Raw genomic sequence first — 20,271 nt, 5'->3', positions numbered from 1 at the left:
ACAAGAATTCACAGCAGCATTATTCATAATATCTAAAAAGTAGAAACAACTCAAATGTTCATTGATTAGTGAATGGACAAATATAGCATGGCATATCTATAAAATAGAATTTAACTTGGGCATAAAAATTAAAAGAATGAGCAATGATACATACAAGTATTGATAAATGAAGAACAGAACCCCTTTTGTAATGATAACAAAGGTAAAATAACTAAGAATACAATTACAAAACATTTGATATCTGTATGAACCTATCTTTACAATACTTCCTTTGGGTCAGGTGCAGTGGCACGTACCTGTAAACCCAAGCTACTCAAGTGACTGAGGTAGGAGGATTGCAAGTTTAAGGCCAGCCTGGGCAATTTAGTGAGATCCTGTCTCAAAATAAAAAAATAAAAAACAATTAAAAAATATAAAAAAGTCTAGTGATGCAACTCAGTGGTAGAGCTCCCCTGGGTTCAATCCCCAGTACCACAAAAACAAAACACAACAAAAACAAAAAATCCCAAACCAAAAACAGCAAAGCAAAGCAAACCAAACAAAACTAATCTTCCTTTGGCCACTACATAGTTGGCCATACTCCATGTGGGAATACTCCATGTGGAAGCTATTCCCAAGATGCTGAGGAAGTTTCAGCCAAAAGAGAAGCCGCCATGAATAATTTGGGGACTTTGTACTAAGATGGCTATGACTCAAAAGTCATCTTGAGATTTCCCTGCTTTATTGGCAATTTGGTCCTGAGGCTTGAGGGTTACCGTCCTAGGCTGTAATTGAGGTCCTCAGGGAGTTGTGAGGACACCCAGGGTCAATACCTTCCTTCTACTTAACAGATTTTCCTTAAAACACACAAACATGTGAGACCTTGGACATTGTGTAAGCCCCTCCAGCCTCTCCTTGACTCCCCATTTTATACATGAGAAGTTTGAAGCCAAAAAGCAAAAACACCTGCCCAAGGGAACACAGAGCTAGGTGGCAGAATCAAGACTTCTTAGAACACAGGTCTCTTGACTTCATCTGCACTCTGTTTTTGTTTTCTTTTTCTTTTCTTCTATTTATGGAGTCTTGAGGCCTTGGATTTAAAAATAAACAACAGTAAGCTCAGAAAGTGCTTTTCTTTTGACCAGTAACCACCCTCCTTCTTATGACCTGTCAGGCCTAACCCTGAACATTCTGTTAGGCCTCCTCCTGTAACAGTTTACACAGCCCTCAGCTTGCACAATCAGCTGAAGGAGATCTGAGATCAGAAGGAGACTAGGACACCCCCCACAACTCAGCTCTTCCCCACTATTTGGCTCCCATGCGGTTTTTTTTTATTGTAAACAAATGGGATACATGTTGTTTCTCTGTTTGTACAATGGAATATTACTCCGCCATAAACAATGATAAAATTATGGCATTTGCAGGCAAATGGATGAAATTGGAGAATATCATGCTAAGTGAGATAAGCCAATCTCAAAAAACCAAAGGATGAATGATCCCATGCAGTTTTAATCTAAGACATACCCTTGATCCTGCTTCCCACCTCTGCCTGAGGTGAGTCAGCACATGCCACCCTCTTCAGCTGGGCAGAGTTCCCCAGAATGTAGGCACCACCTGTCCCCTCGCCCCACATAAAACTTGTTAAAGAGCCCATAGGATGGTGAGACCCTTGCCCTCTGGAGGAATTCCACACACCCTCCCCACCCTGTAAGGAAGATTGCCAATCCGGAAACAAGGAGCAAAGTCCTAAAGCAGAAGGAGGGGAGACTGGTTGACGCAAAAGCTGGGCAGAGAAAAAAACCAGTGCCCCAGCAGGAGCACCACCTGGAGCTGGTGCCATGGACGTCCTGGTCTTGCTCCTGCAGCTGTTCATGCTGCTCCTGACACTGCCCCTGCACCTGATGGCTCTGCTGGGCTTCTGGTAGCCCCTGTGCAAAAGCTACTTCCCCTACCTGATGGCCATGCTGGCTGACAATGCCAACCGCAAGATGGAGAGCAAGAAACGGGAGCTCTTCGGCCAGATAAAGGAGCTGATGAGAACCTCTGGGAAGGTGGCCCTGCTGGACCTGGGCTGCGGCACTGGTGCCAACTTCCAGTTCTATCCTCCTGGCTGCAGGGTCACCTGCCTGGACCCAAACCCCCACTTTGAGAAGTTCCTGACAAAGAGCATGGCTGAGAACAGGCACCTCCGATATGAGCGGTTTGTGGTGGCTCCTGGCGAGGACATGAAACAAGTGGCTGATGGCTCCATGGACGTGGTGGTCTGCACTCTGGTGCTGTGCTCTGTGCAGAGCCCAAAGAGGGTCCTGCAGGAAGTCCAGAGAGTGCTGAGGCCGGTGAGCAGGGTGGGAGGGGTGTGGGCCTGGGGCAGGCAAGCACAGCGTTGGCCACCCCAGAGTTTGGGGGCCCAGGAGGGGGAATCTGAGGTACTAGTACATTAGACACCCCACCATCTCCACCTGCTGCTTAATAAGAGATGTGACCATGTTGGGGCACAACAGGATGCTGTGGGACACGCAGGAGGATCACCTAACAAGAAGTGGAGGCAGGAGCAGAAGTCACCTAAGTAAGTGACATTTAAATTGAGATCAGAGGGATTAAACAGAGCATGGAGGGGTGGGGGAAATACGTGTCCCAGTAGAGGTACTAGGGGGAGTAGAATTCACAAGATGTTTTGACCCGTAAGATTTCGAGCTGGGCATGGAGACAGAGGACTGTAGGATGGTTTCCAAGTTTCCAGCATGAGCAACTGAAGAGGTAATGGGTGCTAGTGTTTGCTGGAATGGAAGAGCACTGTCGGGGGCTCATTAGGTCCCAGGAGCTGCTGCGACAGCCAAGCAGAGAGACCATGCAGGCTGCTAGAAGTCTAGAACTGGAAGGCGGAAAAAGATGCAGCGTGGAGGTAGAGATTCGGACATCACCAGCCTGTAGCTGCTAATTAAGAGCACGGGGGTGAGTGAGTCACTAAGGGGAGTCTAGTGGGTAGAGAAGAGCTGGAGGAACCCCCTATGGTCATCAGGCCGGGCCTGGGCCTCCCTGGGATGTTGGAGATGTCCGGGAAGTAGCTATGGAGTGCACCTGAGTCTTGGTAGGGAGGCCTGGTGCATCTGTATACAGTGAGCGTCTGGCCTGTTTCTTAGCGGCCCTCTGTCTGCCCGACTGTGCAGAACCCCTGGGCATTCTTTAACCATCTCTCAGCAGTCATTTCCCCCTCAGCTACAAGAGGTTCTTCACAGGCACTTTGAGGAGGGAAGGAGAAGGGATTGCAGAAAATGTCAAAGAGGATGGTTTACTCCATGAACTCTCAGACCAGCTGCTCCCACTTCACTCAGATTTGACAGGTTTGATGAGAGAGGAGCGTAGGATGGTTTCCAAGTTTCTGGAACAGGACCGAGCAGCTAAGCGACACTAGCCCTCTCCTCTCTCCCAGGGAGGAGTGCTGTTCTTCTGGGAGCATGTGGCTTATCCTCGAGGAAGCTGGGCCTTCATGTGGCAGCAGGTTTTTGAGCCCACCTGGAAACACATTGGGGACGGCTGCTGCCTCACCAGAGAGACCTGGAAGGACCTGGAGGACGCCCAGTTCTCTGAGATCCAAATGGAACGACAGCCCCCTCCCCTCAAATGGTTACCTGTTGGGCCCCACATCATGGGGAAGGCTGTGAAATAAGCTTCCCCAGGTGGTCATCTGCTCCCCTACCCCATCCCCAGTCAGAACAAGCCGTCCACAGCCAAATCTGTCTTCTGCTGAGAGGGATCTGGTCAAGAATGAGAGCAGCCGCTCCCACCACCGTCCTCCCCTAGCTCCTCTCTCCCGCCTCTGCCCTAGGGGAACCTCTAGCTCCAAGAAAAGACCTATCCCTACCCTGACCAAAGGGAGGACGTCATTATACCCTGTCATCCCTTAACTGAAAATTCCAAGACTTCACCCACCCACCTCCTAGGACCGCTCCCATGCCGTCCCCTTGTCCCCAAGGTAAAGTTCCCCTGCACTCCTTAGGCTACTCTGATGTGCCCCTTAGACTCCTCTGATGTTCCTGCAACCCTGCCAGGCTACCTAAGCCTCCCTCCCCACTACTGCCTCTGTCCTGAGCTGTGGGGGTGCCAGAGAGAAGGGGAAACCCTGGGGACGAGGGAGCAGCACTTAGCAAAAAGGCCAGAGGTTTTGTCTTCCAATATTTTTTAATAAATAAACAAAATCCACTAGACTGTTGCAGCAAACTAAGGTCAGAGGAGAAGGGAAACTGAGGAGGGAGGAGCCCCCGAGTCAGTGACACAGTCTCCTCCCTGACCCTCCGGCCAAGGCACTTTGGGGGAGACAGGTTACACAGGGTGAGTGGCGGAGGGAGGGATGGGGATCCCTCCTCCCCACCTGCAGCAGGACATCCCTGCCTTCCCTCCCTGCCCCACAGCCCCATCCCTGATACACCCTCTTTCTCACAGCATTCTGAGGGGAGGTTTGAGTGTGGTTCTCATGGGTGGGAGAGGCCTGTGCTCCTGAGAAAGCAGATCCTGCCAAATCTAGATGTCAGCAACTGATTCCACCCTCTTCATCCAGAGGAGCTACTCAGGAAGAGATGGAGGGGACCTGTGGGCCAGGCTGGGACCAAGGAAGCTAGGCAATGCCTGGCACAGGATGCACCTCAGAGCCCAGCTCAGGGTGCCCATCAGTAGCCAGGATGGGGTGTGCGTCAGGACTCTCCCGCCGGGGGCTGCCCCAGTTGCTCCTCAAGATGGTCCCTGTCTTCTCTTCCTTGAACTGTTGCCGATCTTCATGAGGGATCTTCACGGCATGGTACTGGGGCACGGTGGCTTCAGGGTGCTTTGCCCGCTTGAAGAATCCCATCTGTAAGGATGCCAAGCCAGACCATGAGGAGCTGCAGGGCTGAGGTCCCAGGGACAGACACCCAGCACAGCACAGAGCCTTGCCCCACCTTCCCTGGGACAGCAACAATCAGCTGAAGCAGAAGAGACAGGCTAGCCAGCATCCAGCACCATGGGCAGCACCCAGGGTCCCACCAGTGCCAGCACCCCAGATTCTCATTCACAGCAAGAGGAAGACCAAGAGGGGGCCGAGGAGCAGGACCAAGGAAATCTCCTTCAGCCTCTGAAAGGGAGCCTTGAAGGTGGAACATTAGGACCTCCAACTCCCAAGGTTTCTACCCTACCCAAGCTTCTTAAGACACCCACTAGCATCCCCCAGAACACTAAAGAGAGCCGAGAAGGAAAATGGCTTCCTCAACCCCTGCATACCTGCAAGAGACCCCTTCAAACCTTACACTCACATCCTGTGTGCTTGCGCACTGGGTAGCATCCCCCTTAGGCAGGGCCCTCTCCTCCATGAATACAGTACTCCATTCCCTCCTTACATCATGACCATGCTGGTCCTACACACCAAGATGGTGATGTGGCCTTTTCGCACTCACACACAGAGCTGCCCAAGACTCCTACAAGCTCAGGCTGCACAGCATCTCCTTGCACATTCACCTCTGCACACTCGTGCCCACAGGAGACGTGCATGGAACCTCCCCACACTCCTACATGCTCAGCCCCCATGAGCCCACCCAGATCTTAGTGCATGCTCTACTCTGTACACGTACCCTTATAACTTCAGCCTCCTAATTATTTCTCTCCTCAGTCACTAGGACTTACATCACCCTCATGAAAACTAATTCTTGGTCATTGAGTACTGGGAATGTGCTTACACTCACATGCATACGTACTAACATGTACACATGTATTTGCACACAAGAAACACGTTGTCTCGCAATCCTTGGACCCCAACATTCATGGCTGAGTGCTGCAGAGTCAGATGGACTCTGTGATAGTTGTTGGGAAAAGATGAATTCTGACTGATCAGATGGAAGAAACTGCATTGAGAAGTTGATGGAGGAGGGGGGCAAAGTTAAAAAGCTTCTGCACAGCAAGGAAATGATTTAGAGTGTGAAGAGAGAGAGCCTATGGAATGGGAGAAAATCTTCGCCAGCTACTCGCGCCTGACAGGAAATTAATATCCAGAATACATAAAGCACTCAAAAAACACCAAAACAAACAAACAACTTCCCTCCCCATAACCCACTCAATAAATAGGCAAAAGAACTATATGGACATTTCTCAAAAGAAATAAAAATAGCCAACAAATATTTGAAAAAAAAAATTCCACAATCCTAGCAATCAGCAAATCAAAACTCTATTGAGATTTCATTTCACTGCAGTTAGAATGGTATTGCTGTCAAGATTAAAAACAGGAATAAATGCTGGCAATGATGTAGGGGAAATGGTATAATCATACGTTGTTGGTGGGAATGCAAAGTAGTGCAACTACTCTGGAAAGGTACAAAGAGTCTTCAAAAGACCAGGAAGGGATCCACCATATGCCCAGGTATTCCACTTCTTGTTATTTATCCAAAACAACTAAAATCAGAATTCTATAGTGATATAGGCACTTCAGTGTCCATTACAGTGAGATTCACAATAGCCAAGTTATGGAATATCCCAGGCATCAACAGGTGCCTGGATAAAGATATGTGGGATATATATAAAATGGAGTTTTACTGAACCATAAAGAATGAAATTATGCCATTTGCTGGTAAATGGATGGAACTGGAGAACAGCATGCTGAATGAAATAAGTCAGACACAACAAGTCAAATATTTAATTTTTTTTTACATATGCAGAAGCTAGAGAGTAATATGAACTTAAAAAAAGTAGTCTCTCATGAAAATAAATGGAGAACAGTGGAGTAGAGGAAAGGGATCAAAGGGGAGGGGGAGCGATGTGAAAGGGAGGAACTGTGGAATGAAACTGGCCAAATTAAGCTATGAATATATATAAATATTCCCCAGTGAATTTTGCCTTTATGCATTTCTATCAAGTAGCAATTAAAAAATTAATAGAAGGGAGACCAATAGAGTAGAGGAAGAGGAGGAGGGGGAGGGAGGAGGAGGGGGAAAGAGGAATCACTGGGGACAGAAATGGAGCAAACTGCATTACATTATGCATGAATTGTCAAAACCTGACATTTATAACTATAATACATTAATAAAAATTTAAAAAGGAATTGTCATAAAAATAGAAGGGAGAACTGTGGAGCAGAGGAAGGGGATTGGGGAGGAAATGTGAAATGAAATTGACCAGAGCATTCAATGTGCATATATGAATGCACATATATGAATTCCACTTTGATGTATATCTATAATGTACTACTTAAAAACAAATTAATAGAGGGAAGACCAATAAGGTAGAGGAAGGGGCTGATGGGAATGGAGGCGGAATGGCAATGAGGCATCACTGGGGATTGAAATGGAGAACATTATATGAATTTATAAATGGGTAAAAAGAAACCACACAATTATGTGTATCTATAATGCACTAATTAAATCTATAACACAAAAACCCCAGTCAATAAATGGGCTAAGGAACTGAACAGACCCTTCACAGAAAAAGAAATACGATCAATCAACAAATGTATGAAACAAATATTCAACATCTCTAGCAATTAGAGAAATGCAAATCAAAACTATTCTAAGATTTCATCTCAACCCAGTCAGAATGGCAATTATCAAGAATATAAGCAATGATAAATATTGGCAAGGATGTGGGGAAAAGGGTACACTCATACTGCAAATAGGTGCAATCACTTTGGAAAGCAGTATGGTGATTCCTCAGAAAACTTGGAATGGACCCACCATGTGACCCAGCTATCCCATTTCTCAGTTTATACCCAAAGGAATTAGAATCAGCATACTACAGTGACACAACCACATCAATGTTTATTGAGGCTCAATTCACAATAGGTGAACTATGGAACCAACCTAGGTGCCCTTCAATGGGTGAATGGATAAAGAAACATGTGGCATATATACACAATGAAATATTACTCAATCTTAAAGAAGGATGAAATTATGGCATTTGCCAGTAAATGGATGGAACTAGAGAATATCATACTCAGTGAAATAAACCAATCCCCACAAAACCAAAAGCTGAATGTTTTATATGTGGATGCTAATTTACAATGGGAGGGGGTTAGAGAAGAATAGAGTTACTTTAGATTAGGTAGAGGGGAGTGAAGGGAGTGGAGGGGGTGTGGGGATAGGAAGGATAGTAGAGTGAAACAGACATTATTACCCCATGTACATATATCACTATACAACTTGTGGTATTCTACATCTTGTATAACCAGAAGAATGAGAAATTATACTCCATTATATACACTGTATCAAACAGCATTCTATTGTATGTTTTGGTACCTTTGTCTAGTATGAGGTAACTGTATTTATGTGGGTTTGTCTCTGTCTTCTATTCTGTACCATTGGTCTAACTGTCTATTTTTGTGCCAATACTGTGCAGTTTCTGTTACTATTACTCTGTAGTATAGTTTAAGTTCTGGTATTGTGATACCTACTGCTTCATTCTTCTTGCTAAGGATTGCTTTTGCCATTCTGGGTCTCTTATTTTTCCAAATGAATTTCTTGATTGCTTTTCCTATTTCTGTGAGGTACATCATTGGGATTTTAGTTGGAATTGCCTTGAATCTGTATAGTGCTTTTGGTAGTGTGGTCATTTTGATAATATTAATTCTGCCTGTCCAAGAACATGGGAGATCCTTCCCTTCATTAATTTCTTTCTTTAGTACTCTGTAGTTTTCATTGTAGAGGTCTTTCACATCTTTTGTTAGATTGATTTCCAAGTATTTTATTTTATTGTGAATGGGGTAATTTTCCTAATTTCTCTTTCAGAGGATTCATTACTAATGAATAGAAATGCATTAGATTTATGCATATTGATTTTATATCCTGCTACTTTGCTGAATTCACTTATTAGTTTTAGAAGTTGGACCAGTCTTCCATAAAAAGACTCCTAAAGTACAAGAAATAAAAACAAGAATCAATAAATGGGATGGATTCAAACTAAAAAACTTTTTCTCAGCAAAGGAAACAATCAATAATGTGAAGAGAGAGCCTACAGAGTGGGAAAAAATCTGTACCACAATCTGGCTATGGTGAATTGAGCAGCAATGAACATTGATGTGGCTGTATCTCTGTAGTATGCTGATTTTAAGTCCTTTGGGTATAGGCCAAGGAGTGGGATAGCGGGGTCAAATGGTGTTTCCATTCCAAGCTTTCTGAGGAATCTCCACACTGCTTTCCAGAGTGGCTGCACTAATTTGCAACCCCACCAGCAATGTATGAGTGTTCCTTTTTCACCACATCCTCGCCAACACCTATTGTTGCTTGTGTTCTTGATAATCGCCATTCTAATTGGGATGAGATGCAACCTAGATGCCCTTCAGTTGATGAATGGATAAAGAAACTGTGGCATATATATACAATGGAATATTACTCTGCAATGAAGAATGATAAAATTATGGCATTTGCAGGCAAATGGATGAAATTGGAGAATATCATGCTAAATGAGATAAGCCAATCTCAAAAAACTAAAGGACGAATGATATCGCTGATAAGCGGATGAGGACATATAATGGGGAGTGGGAGGGGTTAGCATTAGGTTTAGGGTTAGGTTTAGGGTTAGGGATAAGGAGAGCAGTAAGAATGAAGGAAAGAAGGACTGTATAGAGGGAAAAGAGGGGTGGGAGGGGTGGGGGGGAAAGGAAAAAATAATCAAACATCATTGCCCTATATAAACGTATGATTACACAAATGTTTTGCCTTGACTCTATGTACAAATAGAGAAACAACATGTATTCCATTTGTATACAATAATAAAAAAAAAAAAGAAAAAAAAATCTGTACCACACGCACTCCTGGTAGAGCACTCATCTCCTGAAATTAAAAAGAACTAAAAAAACTTAACACCAAAAATATGAAGAACCCAATCAATAAATGGGCTAAGGAACTGAGAGACACTTCACAGAAGAAGATATACTGGTGATTAACAAATATATGAAAAAATGTTCAACTCTCTAGTAATAAGAGAAATGCAGATCAAAACTACCCTAAGATTTCATCTCACTCCAATTAGAATGACTGTTATCAAGAATACAAGCAACAGTAGGTGTTTGCGAGGATGTGGAAAAAGGCACACTCATACATTGCTGGTGGGATTGCAAATTGGTGCTCTGAAAGTACTATGGAGATTCCTCAGAAAACTTGGAATGGAACCACCATCTTACGCAACTATCCCACTTCTTGGTTTTATAGCCAAAGGACTTAAAATCAGCATACTGCAGTGATGCAGCCACATCAATGTCTATAGCAGCTCAATTCACAATAGCTAGATCATGGAACCAACCTATATGCCTTTCAATAGATGAATGGATAAAGAAACTGTGGTATATATACAAAATGGAATATTACCCAGCCATAAAGAAGAAAAAAATTATGGCATTTGCCTCTCCTGGAGAGGCATGAGATAGCTAAATGAGTCAACGGTACTGAAAATACTTAGAAATGCTGAAGAAAGCAAATGTTAAATCAACTGCAGTGGCTGCATTGCTCAGTGGTTGAGCAGGTGGGCTCTGTTGCCAAAAAGATTCAACTCCTGAGTCTAGTCCCGGCACTTAGCTGTTTCACCTTTCTAAGCGTCAGTTTCCCCATCTGTAAATTTTCTATGCAGGCCTATAAAGTTCACATGAAGCATGCTTTTCTAATTCATTGCTTTCAATGAACACTAAAATGATCAAAGTTCTTCACTATTCCCTCATCTATGGTTGTATACAATGTAGACTCACACCATTCATGCAATCATATATAATGAATAAAAATGTGTATGTAAAAATAAAAAAATATTTTAATAAAAAAGGCAAAAAATCTCTCATCCATTTGTTCATCCATCCGTCTAGCCATCCACTGTTCATTCATCCATTCAACAGCGCAGTCTTGCTTGGCATTTCAAATGGAATTGTGATCCTTCCTTGATTCTCTGCTTTCCCTTCTGCCCACCCCTCTTCCCTCCATATCCCATCTGGAAATGATAATAAAGACATATGCCACTTTGAAAAAAAAAAAAGAATATATTATCTCAGGGCTGGACTTGTAGCTCAGTGGTAGAGCACTTGTCTAGCATGTGTGAGGCACTGGGTTTGATCCTCATCACCACATTAAGAAAATAAATATATAAAATAAAGTTGTGTCCATCTAAAACGAAAAAAAAAAGATATTATTTCTGCACTCATGCACTTTACTTCTAGAAAGGAATACATTAAAAATATAACCATTAGTTTGGTAATACTATGAATGAGAAAGCACAGAACACTATGGCATTCCTCTGTTCTTGAAATTCCATTTTTATAGTCTCTAACTTTTCAGCTTTAACTCACTGATAATACACTCCAGTCTGACTTCTTCTTACCCTACCCCCAATTTCCGCATTTTCTGAAAATGGTTAGGATAAACAGTGAAACTCTAATTTTTATTCTAATACTTTCATTCTTCATTTTAATTGCTCTTTGCAGTATTCTACATTGCCAACAACCTGTTTCTTAAGATATTCTCTTCCCATGAATTCCACAGATATTTTGTTTTTCTAGTTATCCTGTCTGCATTTGCTGCTCTTTAAATATTAGGAGGATCCTTATAACTTAATATTTGAGCCTCCTATATTCCTGCATCATCAATTATCACCTATGTTATAAGGGTTGCAAAATCCATAGATCTGGTTCCAAATTCAATGCCTTGATGCTACAGGCATTGATCTTATTTTAGATGAGAATGTACCTTAATTCAAACTAAAATTGTAATTGCCACACTTTTTCTTACTCCTTTTGTTTTGATTGACATAAATGACAGTAACACTGATTCAAACTCCTTGGATTCAAATTTTGGGCTCTTACTCCTAATATTTTTTCTACTCAAATTTTTTAATCTATTTTTGATTTCTTGTCTTATTCCTACTTGTCAAAATCCGGTATAAATGGTATCCCCTCTGAAAACATTGATGGACTAATTCAAATTGAGTTGCTCTACTGAGTAATTCGATTGCTTTTTCAATTAAAAACATTATTCATTTCTTTTTTCCAAGCATATGCAATTAACTTTATTAATATGTAAGTTTAAGTAAGTAAATAAATGAAAAAATTCTAAAATTTAAAAATAATAAAACAATTCATTGGTCAAATGAAAGTATAGCAGTTAACTGCTTTGACAGTTCTTAATATTTCCACTTTCTCTTATGTAGGAAATTGAACATGTAAATTCATTTATACTTTCAGGTTAATGCAGTGGTCATCAAAATGGAGTTTATGAACAATCCCAGGTTGTCATATAGTCTGTAGTGCTAGTATTGGCTAGAAGATAACTAATACAATCACACATTATTTTGGCTTCATACAGAATGATACTCTTTGGTTTGCTCCATATCAATTTAACAACAGTTTGCAATTTATTTATTTCCAAGTTTCACTGGACTGAATTTTAACTCTGTTGGGTGCCTAGTAACTGTCAGGGAGTTTGGTACATAGTAGAAACTCATCCAGTTCCAAATCTTTAATTTTTAAGTTCTTTAAAGATGCAGAAGCTTTTCGACTGTATCCTTGAAGGCTTGCTTTACCTGTTGGTTCCTTAAGGTGTAAATGAAGGGGTTCAACAAAGGAGCAACTGAAGTAATGAGTAGAGCTACTCCCTTGTTGAACGTGTCTCCTTCTGTTGAGGGTTTAATATAAATGAAGATGCAGCTTCCGTAAGAGAGTGAGATGACAATCATGTGGGAAGAACATGTGGAAAAGGCCTTTGTCCTTTGCTGGGTTGAAGGAAGCTTCAGAATAGTCCTGATGATAAATGTATAGGAGATAATCACTAGCACCAGAGTGACAATCAGGGTCACAGATGCCACAAGAAAGACAACCTTCTCAATGAGTCTTGTGTCTGAACAGGAGAGTTCTCGAAGAGGCTCAAAGTCACAGAAATAATGATTCAGCCTGTTGGATGCACAAAAGTTCTGCTGACTCATCAGAGTGAATGGTGGTATAATAACCATTAACCCTGCCAGCCAAGCGCAGAGAACCAGCTGGGTGCATAGTCTGCTACTCATGATGGTCATGTAATGCAGGGGTTTGCAGATGGCCACATAGCGGTCATAGGACATGGCAGCCAGAAGATAAAACTCTGTTGATCCAAGGAAGATGGCAAAGAAATACTGAGTGAAGCAGCCAGCAAAGCTGATACTCTTGTTCCCTGTTGTGATGCTGAAAAGGACCCTGGGAATGAAGATGTTCGTGAAGGAAATTTCCAAGAAGGAGAAGTTCCGGAGAAAAAAATACATGGGAGTCTGAAGGTGGGAGTCCAACAAGGTAAGGATGAGGATAGTCAAGTTTCCAATGATGCTGAGAAAGTAGGTAAGGAAAAGAAAGATGAAAATTGCCGCCTGGAATTCAGGGACATCTGTTAGACCCAGAAGGATGAACTCAGTCAATATGGTGTTATTTTTCATCGTGGAAAAGTTTTCGAGTCTTAAGGTAAACAAGAGAGAAATCAAATTGAGAAAGGTAGAGGAACTCTGAAATGGACAGGGGAAATCTGAGGAGACCAAAATGAAAGGGCCCAGGAACTTTTCCTCTGATGACACGATCAGTGGCTCATTTGAATGGTGGTGATTTCTCCCTGGTCCCTTCTGTAGAAAAATTCTTGTCATTATTTCCCAAAAGAGTACCCTCCCTAGTGCCTGCAAGAAGCAAGTAACTGCCTCATGACTGATGTTCTGCAAGTTCATGGAGTCAGTGAATAAAGGAGTGCCACCAGCTGCTGCCTCTTCCAGAATAGTTACTGATTTCTCTCCCCCAGCCTTCACTTCCACTTTCCATTGACTCCGTTCATTGCCTTACCTCCTTTGTCTGCTTCACTTTGCTGTTTTCCTTACTCTTCCTGGCAATTTTTGTTTTTTCTTTCTCATATAATTATGAGAATCTCTCATTTTTCTTCTGGTTCAACTTCCTTAATTCTCTTGATGCCAAAGAAATGCCAGCTCCTCATTTCTTCCCAAGGGACCTTGCAGTCTTCTCCGCCCATGTCTGTCAAAGAGAATTTGAAGCTCTGTGTGTTAGGCACCTGTCATCCTGTCCTCTGGAACATTCTCCCTACCTGTCAATATAGCAATACCCAAATTTGATTGGGGTAATAATCGGCATTTACTTATTCTAATGCATTGAGGATCTTTAGATATAGTTTTACTTTCCTGTAAGGATAAGGAATTACATTGCATTCTAAGGATTTTTAGGAACTTAAGGATATTTAAGGCAGGCACTCTTAAGCATAATCCCACAGTTCCTAGATTAGATGTGCTACATTTGTGAATCCACTAAATTGTGTGTAAAGCATTTTGTGTGAGTATGTAACTTTTATGGAGAAAGCATAGAAAACTATGATCTCTTGTTTTCTGGGAGACTCTATATTTGAGCACTTTATGGGCATTTCAAGTCTCTATTTGTGAGCTCAAGGGGTTAAAGAGGCACATTATCTGGGAGTGTCCTTACTAATTTACTCAAGACTTTTTCTAGTTATTGTTTTCATAAACATTTACAAGGCAGCTGCTTCCAAGCATTATGGATCATAATTCATTCTACTTTTTATGTATTTTTTCAGCCAACATATATGTTCATTTAAATAAAATTTTACAGCACATTCCTTATTACATATATACAATATATTTTCTATTTCATTGTATTTTAATTTCCTTTCAAATATTGGTTGCAACCCACTAAATTGATAACAACCACCTAGTGGGTTGTAGTCCATTTACAGCTGGAATTTGAGATAAAAAAGTCATGCAATGCTCTGGATGCCCTTTCCCTTCTGGTTACCAACCTGGAGTTTTCAGGCAGTGGCTGCGTATTCACCTCTGCATCAGTTTTAGGATTTGCAACCACGGAGAAATGAAGTCAATGAAGGTATGAATAGCAAGCACACTTCCTTACTTGGCCATCCCAATGACCCAGTCAGATTTTAATCCTAAATATTCCTAGAAGGAAATCAAAATTTTAAGGTCACATAATTAAAATATAATATAAACTTTATTGCATTTTCTATATTCTCTGTTGTCAAATCCCCCTATCCTGGATTTCACAATACCCCACGAACTTCCAGAGCTTATCTTGGTAAGAGGTAAACTTCTGCTCCTGTCCCTTCCCAATTTATTAAAGATTTGATGGTTTCTGCTCTTCAACTCATTCAGACTGGAACTGAATCAGAATTGTTGGACACCCTCTTTTGAGAGCACAGTTAATAAGTAGGAGGCTAAAAGAACATGGAGGAGTAAAGTAGTCCTGGATTTTTCTGGTCCAGAAGAAACGAGGCTGATAGCCTCAGAAAGCAGAATATATACTTTACTCACAGTGACAGAGGTTACTGCTTTGTTGAGAACATGCACTGGGGGATCAATTGAATGAAAAAACAAAAGTTTCCCTGGGGATCCTTATTGGAACAGGTTAATGAAAGTCCTTTGTTGACAACTTTGGGAAGGAGCTTTATACATATAACAGGCAAATGGGTCTAGAGAGAGAGACTAGAGGGTCTGGAGAGAGGGGTTGGTATGGAGAGGGTGGGGAATCTTAGCAAGAAAGCATCAGCTACAGAGAAGAGGAAGAGTATGGAGGAGTCTTATTATCCTTTCCGTGTGGACGGTCACAGCTGTCCTGACTGTGGATAAGCAGACTGGGTCTGATTGTCAGATCATGGAAATCCTGAAAAGCCACATTGTACAAACATCACTAGTCTGGTTTCAGTTAGCTGAGTTACAGATTATTGGTTAAAGACAAGTAAGAAGCAGTTTTCATTTTTCTGGAGGATGCATGAGGAAATAAAATATGAAATAAAAAAAGTAGGACGGTCAAGTTGAAGTAAGGGTAGAAGCCCATATTGAGAATGTATTTGCCAATCTCCAGTTTACAGCAGGGGAGAAACTTGTTAAGACATGTATATATTTCCTGGAATCGCTGACACATTGCTATCCAAGAACTTCTTCATATAAATAGGTTAACCACCTATTTATTATTAGAATACAAACACCAGGAAAACCAATTCCAGTTTGGAAATAAAATGCCAGAATTAGGGACAAAATACTCACTACACAGTGCCTTACAAATGTCTTTTCTACCCACAGTTTCATTTAAATCTCACAATGGTAAGGCCAAGAAAGGGGATGCGGTCAACCAAATAATCAACTGTTTTTCTTTTAAAAATTAATTTTATATAGTTATTGACATATAATATTTGTACATGTTTATAAGGTACAATGTGATGTTTTGATTTGTGTATACATTGGGTATTGATAAACTTTAACATTTCTTAGTGAGTTATATCTTTGAAATCCTTTCCTCTATGTTGAGATATGTAATTAATACATTATTGGTAATTATATTCACCCCTCCATGCCATAGAACATCAGAATTTATTCTTCTAGTCTAACTATAGCATTGTGCCCACTACCAACCTATCTCCCTACCCCCATTCCTTCCCCTTATGCTCCCTTGTGACTGGTATCCACTATTCTATTCTCAACTGCCATGATCTACTTTTTTAGATACCACATATGAATGAACTCATATGGCATTTGTCTTTCTGCACCTGGCTTATAAAATTAACATAATATCCTTCAGGTCCATCCCAATTTAAAACAAAAACAGAATTTCATGGCTGAATAGTATTTCATGGTGTATACAAACCACATTTGTCATCTTCTTATCCTTTTTTTTTTTTTTTCTGTACTAGATGTTGAATCCAGGGACTCTCTACCACTGAGCTCCATCCCCAGCTTTTTTTCCTTTTTATACTGGGGATTGAACCCAGGGGTGCTTAATCACTGAGACACATCCCCAGTCATTTTTAAATTTTTGTAAAAATTTTTATAGACTGCATTTTGATCATTGTACACAAATGGGGTACAACTTTTCATTTCTATAGTTGTGCATGATGTAGATTCATACCATTAGTGTAATCATATGTGTACATAGGGTAATGATGGCTGTCTCATTCCACCATCTTTCATATCTCCTGCCCCCTCCTCCCTCTCATTTCCCTGTGTGTAAAGTTCCTCCATTCTTCTCTTACCCCCTGCCCCCAGCACCCCCATTATGTATCATCATCCATTTATCAGGGAAAACATTTGACCTTTGGTTTTTTGTGATTGACTTATTTCACTTAGCATGATATTCTCCAATTCCATCCATTTATCTGCAAATGCCATAATATTCTTCTTCTTTATGACTGAATAATATTCCATTGTGTATATATACCTCAGTTCTTTATCCATTCATCTGTTGAAAGGTATCTAGGTTGGTTCCACAATCAAGCTATTGTGAATTGAACTGTTATAAACATTGATGTGACTGTGATACTGTAGTATGCTAATTTTAAGTCCTTCGTAGACACAGGGTCTTGCTAAGTTGTTCAGGATCTTGCTAAATTGCTGAGGCTGGCCTTGAACTTGCCATCTTTCTTCCTTAGGCTCCTGAGTTGCTGGGATTACAGGCATGTGCCACTGCGTCTAGCCCAGCCCTTTTTATTTCTTTTTTTGAGACAGGATCTTGCTAAGTTGCTCTGCTGGCTTTGATTCTGAAATCCTCCTGTCTCATCATCCCAACTTTCTGTTATTACAGGTATGCACTACCATGCCCAGCTCATACTACATTTTCATCAGTTGGTAGACATTTAGTTTGATTCCATATCCTGGATGTTTTGAATAGTTCTACAATAAACATGGGAGTGCAGGTATCTCTTTATTTGGAACAGACTAAGGTACAATGTGATGTTTTGATTTGTGTATACATTGGGTAATGATAAACTTTAACATTTTCTTTGTGATGTATATCTTTGAAATCCTTTCCTCTAACTATGTTGAGATATGTAGTGCATTATTGGTAATTATATTCACTCCTCCATGCCATGGATGTCCTTTGTTGGTAAATTTGGGAACAAGCTTTACACATATAGCTGAGGGAAGAGGGTCAACAGAGATGAGTTTGGAGGTGGGTTGGTGGGGAAGGTGTAGGGGGACATGCTGATTTAATTTTCTTTGGGCTATACCCTATAGTGGTATTGCTAGATCAGATGACATCAATGCATCTTAAATTACACAAGCATCTTCATCTCTCTCAGTCTCATTTTCCTATTCTGTAAAACAGGATCACAATACCCATTAAATAGGATTATAATTGTTAAGGGTGTGGATTAGTGCCTGGTATATAGGATATACTCCCCAAATATTTCTCATTTTTATTTTCCACCAAAAGATTATCCTAAATTTATATTTGGCAATAGTTCATTTGTTTCTTTTAAATATGTTTATACAGAAGAAAGCCAAAGTTGCTATTGGAAACCATTTAGTTCTGACAGATTATAAATGCTTTGTGTAAGGAAGTCTCTTTCCCTAGAGATTAATTCTTCCTAGGAAAATAGAAAAGGATAGCTGAAGAAGTAAGGTGAGCAAGTGGTCATATCTCATGTGTTAGTCTAAGATGCAAATTGTGCAGGCTTGGAATCTGGGAACAAGAATCACTATAAACTAAGGCAAGGAGAGGAAGGAGTGAAAATATGTTCAGGGAGAGATTTATGGAGGAAATTATTTGATAATTATTTGAAAAGGTGGGGCTGTGTGTTAGTCGGCTTTCTATCACTGTGACAAAATACCTGAGATAAACAATTTAGAGGAGGGATTATTTATTTTGGCTCATGGTCTCAGTTCATGGTTGCCTGGCTCCATCATGTTTTAGCAGAACATCATGGCAGGAAGCACATGGTAGAGCAAAATCATTCACTTTATGTTGGATAGGAAGCAAAATGATTTCCTTACCCCTTTCAAAGGTACCCCTTTCATACCCGCATGTCCTAAGTTTCTTCCCACTAGCCCTACTCCTAAAATTTCTACCACCTTCTAATAGCACTTACCTGGGGATCACGCCTTCAGAAACATGAGTCTTTGGGATACATTTGATTTCAACCATAATAGGCTGCTCTCTAAAGTTTAGAAAGAACCTAAGTTGTATGATAAAGAAATGATTAAGATAAATGTGACCAAAAGAAGGTAGCAGTTGTTTTGGAAATTACAATTTTTTTTGGAGAAAGCATTCTAATGTCAGAAATTTCTGGTTACTTCTTTTATGGAAGTTACATTTGTGATAGTTTCACTTTGGGATGAAGAAAGTTGAACATTAATTTCATGTGTGAGGTGCTGTAATAAGAACACCTGTGGTCATTTCTAACTTATTCTCAAAAATATTTCAGTTCATAATGTTACTAAGCTTTTGTAGCATTTGAACTAGTCATCATTAGTGTCTTGTATCTAATGAGTAGATCTTAGTAGGTTATAAGCTAACCCATTCATCCATCCATTCATCAAATACTTATTGAGTCTCATTTGCCATGTGCAGGCAATATTCTAGGCATTGGGCATACAACCCTCAGCAAAACCATTAAAGTCCCTGCCTTGAAGTGGCATGTGGACAATAAGTGAATTAACAGGTAGATATAATGAGTGAAATGATGCTAAGTGTGATACAAAACAAAACAGAATGTCATGGATTAAATTGTGTGCCCCCACACAACTTCTAATCCTAAATACCTCAGAAAGTGACCATATTTGTTATCTTATTTAAATTTGTTTAAATGATCGGTTCTCTTAAGACCGTTTGCAGAGATAATCAATTTAAAGTGAAGTCATTAAGTGGGGACTCAAAGTGAATATGACTAGTGTCCTTATACAAAAGGGGAAAACTGGAGACAGACACAAACACAAGGACAACGTCATGGGAAGATGAAAGCAGAAATTGGGGTGATGCTTCTACCAGCTGAAGACTGCCTGCCAACCACCCAAAGCTAGAGGACAGGCCTGGAGCAGATTCCCTCACAGTTCTCAGAAGAAACCAGTGTTGCTGACACCGGGACCTTAGGCTTGGAGCCTCTGGTACTGAGACAAATCAAATTGGTTGGATAAACAACCCAGTTCATGGTCCTTTGTTATGGCAGCTCAAGCAAACTAATACATGAGTAAGAATGTGAAGGAGAGCTAGAAATGGTAAGAGGAGCATTTTACTTGAGGTAAATGAAAGTGACGTTTGTGGGAGGTGAAGGAATGAACCATGAAGTTATTTAATAAAAGCAAATTCCAGGCAGCAGAAAAATGACCTGGGGCAGGAACTTCATTCGTGTGTTTTAGGACAAGAATGAATGACATAATTAGAACACAGCAAGGGAAGAGGGTGCTGAGGTCAGGGAGGTGAGAGCTGTGAAGAGCAAATAGGGTTTTGTGGGGTATAATATGAATAATACGATCCGATTTGGGGTTTTGAAGTATCATTCTGGGTGCAGTGTTGAGACTAGATAGTGTAGAACAAGGTCCAAAGCAGAGAGA

At 41.1% G+C, this 20,271-nt stretch overlaps 2 protein-coding genes across 2 annotated transcripts; one reads left to right on the top strand and one right to left on the bottom strand.

Moving 5' to 3' along the window:
• The first annotated feature begins 1,866 nt into the window (after positions 1-1,866).
• Positions 1,867-3,830, top strand: LOC124982624 (thiol S-methyltransferase METTL7B-like). Its single transcript, XM_047549574.1, has 2 exons — positions 1,867-2,315; positions 3,410-3,830. The coding sequence occupies exons 1-2, from the start codon at positions 1,935-1,937 to the stop codon at positions 3,644-3,646; spliced, it is 618 nt and encodes a 205-aa protein (XP_047405530.1). The 5' UTR covers positions 1,867-1,934; the 3' UTR covers positions 3,647-3,830.
• Positions 3,831-12,435: 8,605 nt separating this feature from the next.
• Positions 12,436-13,362, bottom strand: LOC124982623 (olfactory receptor 2AP1). Its single transcript, XM_047549573.1, has one exon. It carries the CDS (start codon positions 13,360-13,362, stop codon positions 12,436-12,438), a length of 927 nt encoding a protein of 308 aa, XP_047405529.1.
• Positions 13,363-20,271: the final 6,909 nt, after the last annotated feature.

Source organism: Sciurus carolinensis, chromosome 4 (assembly GCF_902686445.1).
Source record: "Sciurus carolinensis chromosome 4, mSciCar1.2, whole genome shotgun sequence".
Lineage (NCBI taxonomy): Eukaryota > Metazoa > Chordata > Mammalia > Rodentia > Sciuridae > Sciurus > Sciurus carolinensis.
Note: the sequence above shows the minus strand (reverse complement) of the source record. Positions and strands in the feature narration are given on the sequence as shown.

What these genes read in the sequence shown, in the direction of transcription:
- LOC124982624 (XM_047549574.1), top strand. Translation starts at nt 1,935, where the DNA reads ATGGCCATGCTGGCTGACAATGCCAACCGCAAGATGGAGAGCAAGAAA. An exon ending in TCCAGAGAGTGCTGAGGCCG is followed by an intron (nt 2,316 to 3,409) that starts GTGAGCAGGGTG and finishes CCTCTCTCCCAG; the next exon opens with GGAGGAGTGCTGTTCTTCTG.
- LOC124982623 (XM_047549573.1), bottom strand. Translation starts at nt 13,362, where the DNA reads ATGAAAAATAACACCATATTGACTGAGTTCATCCTTCTGGGTCTAACA.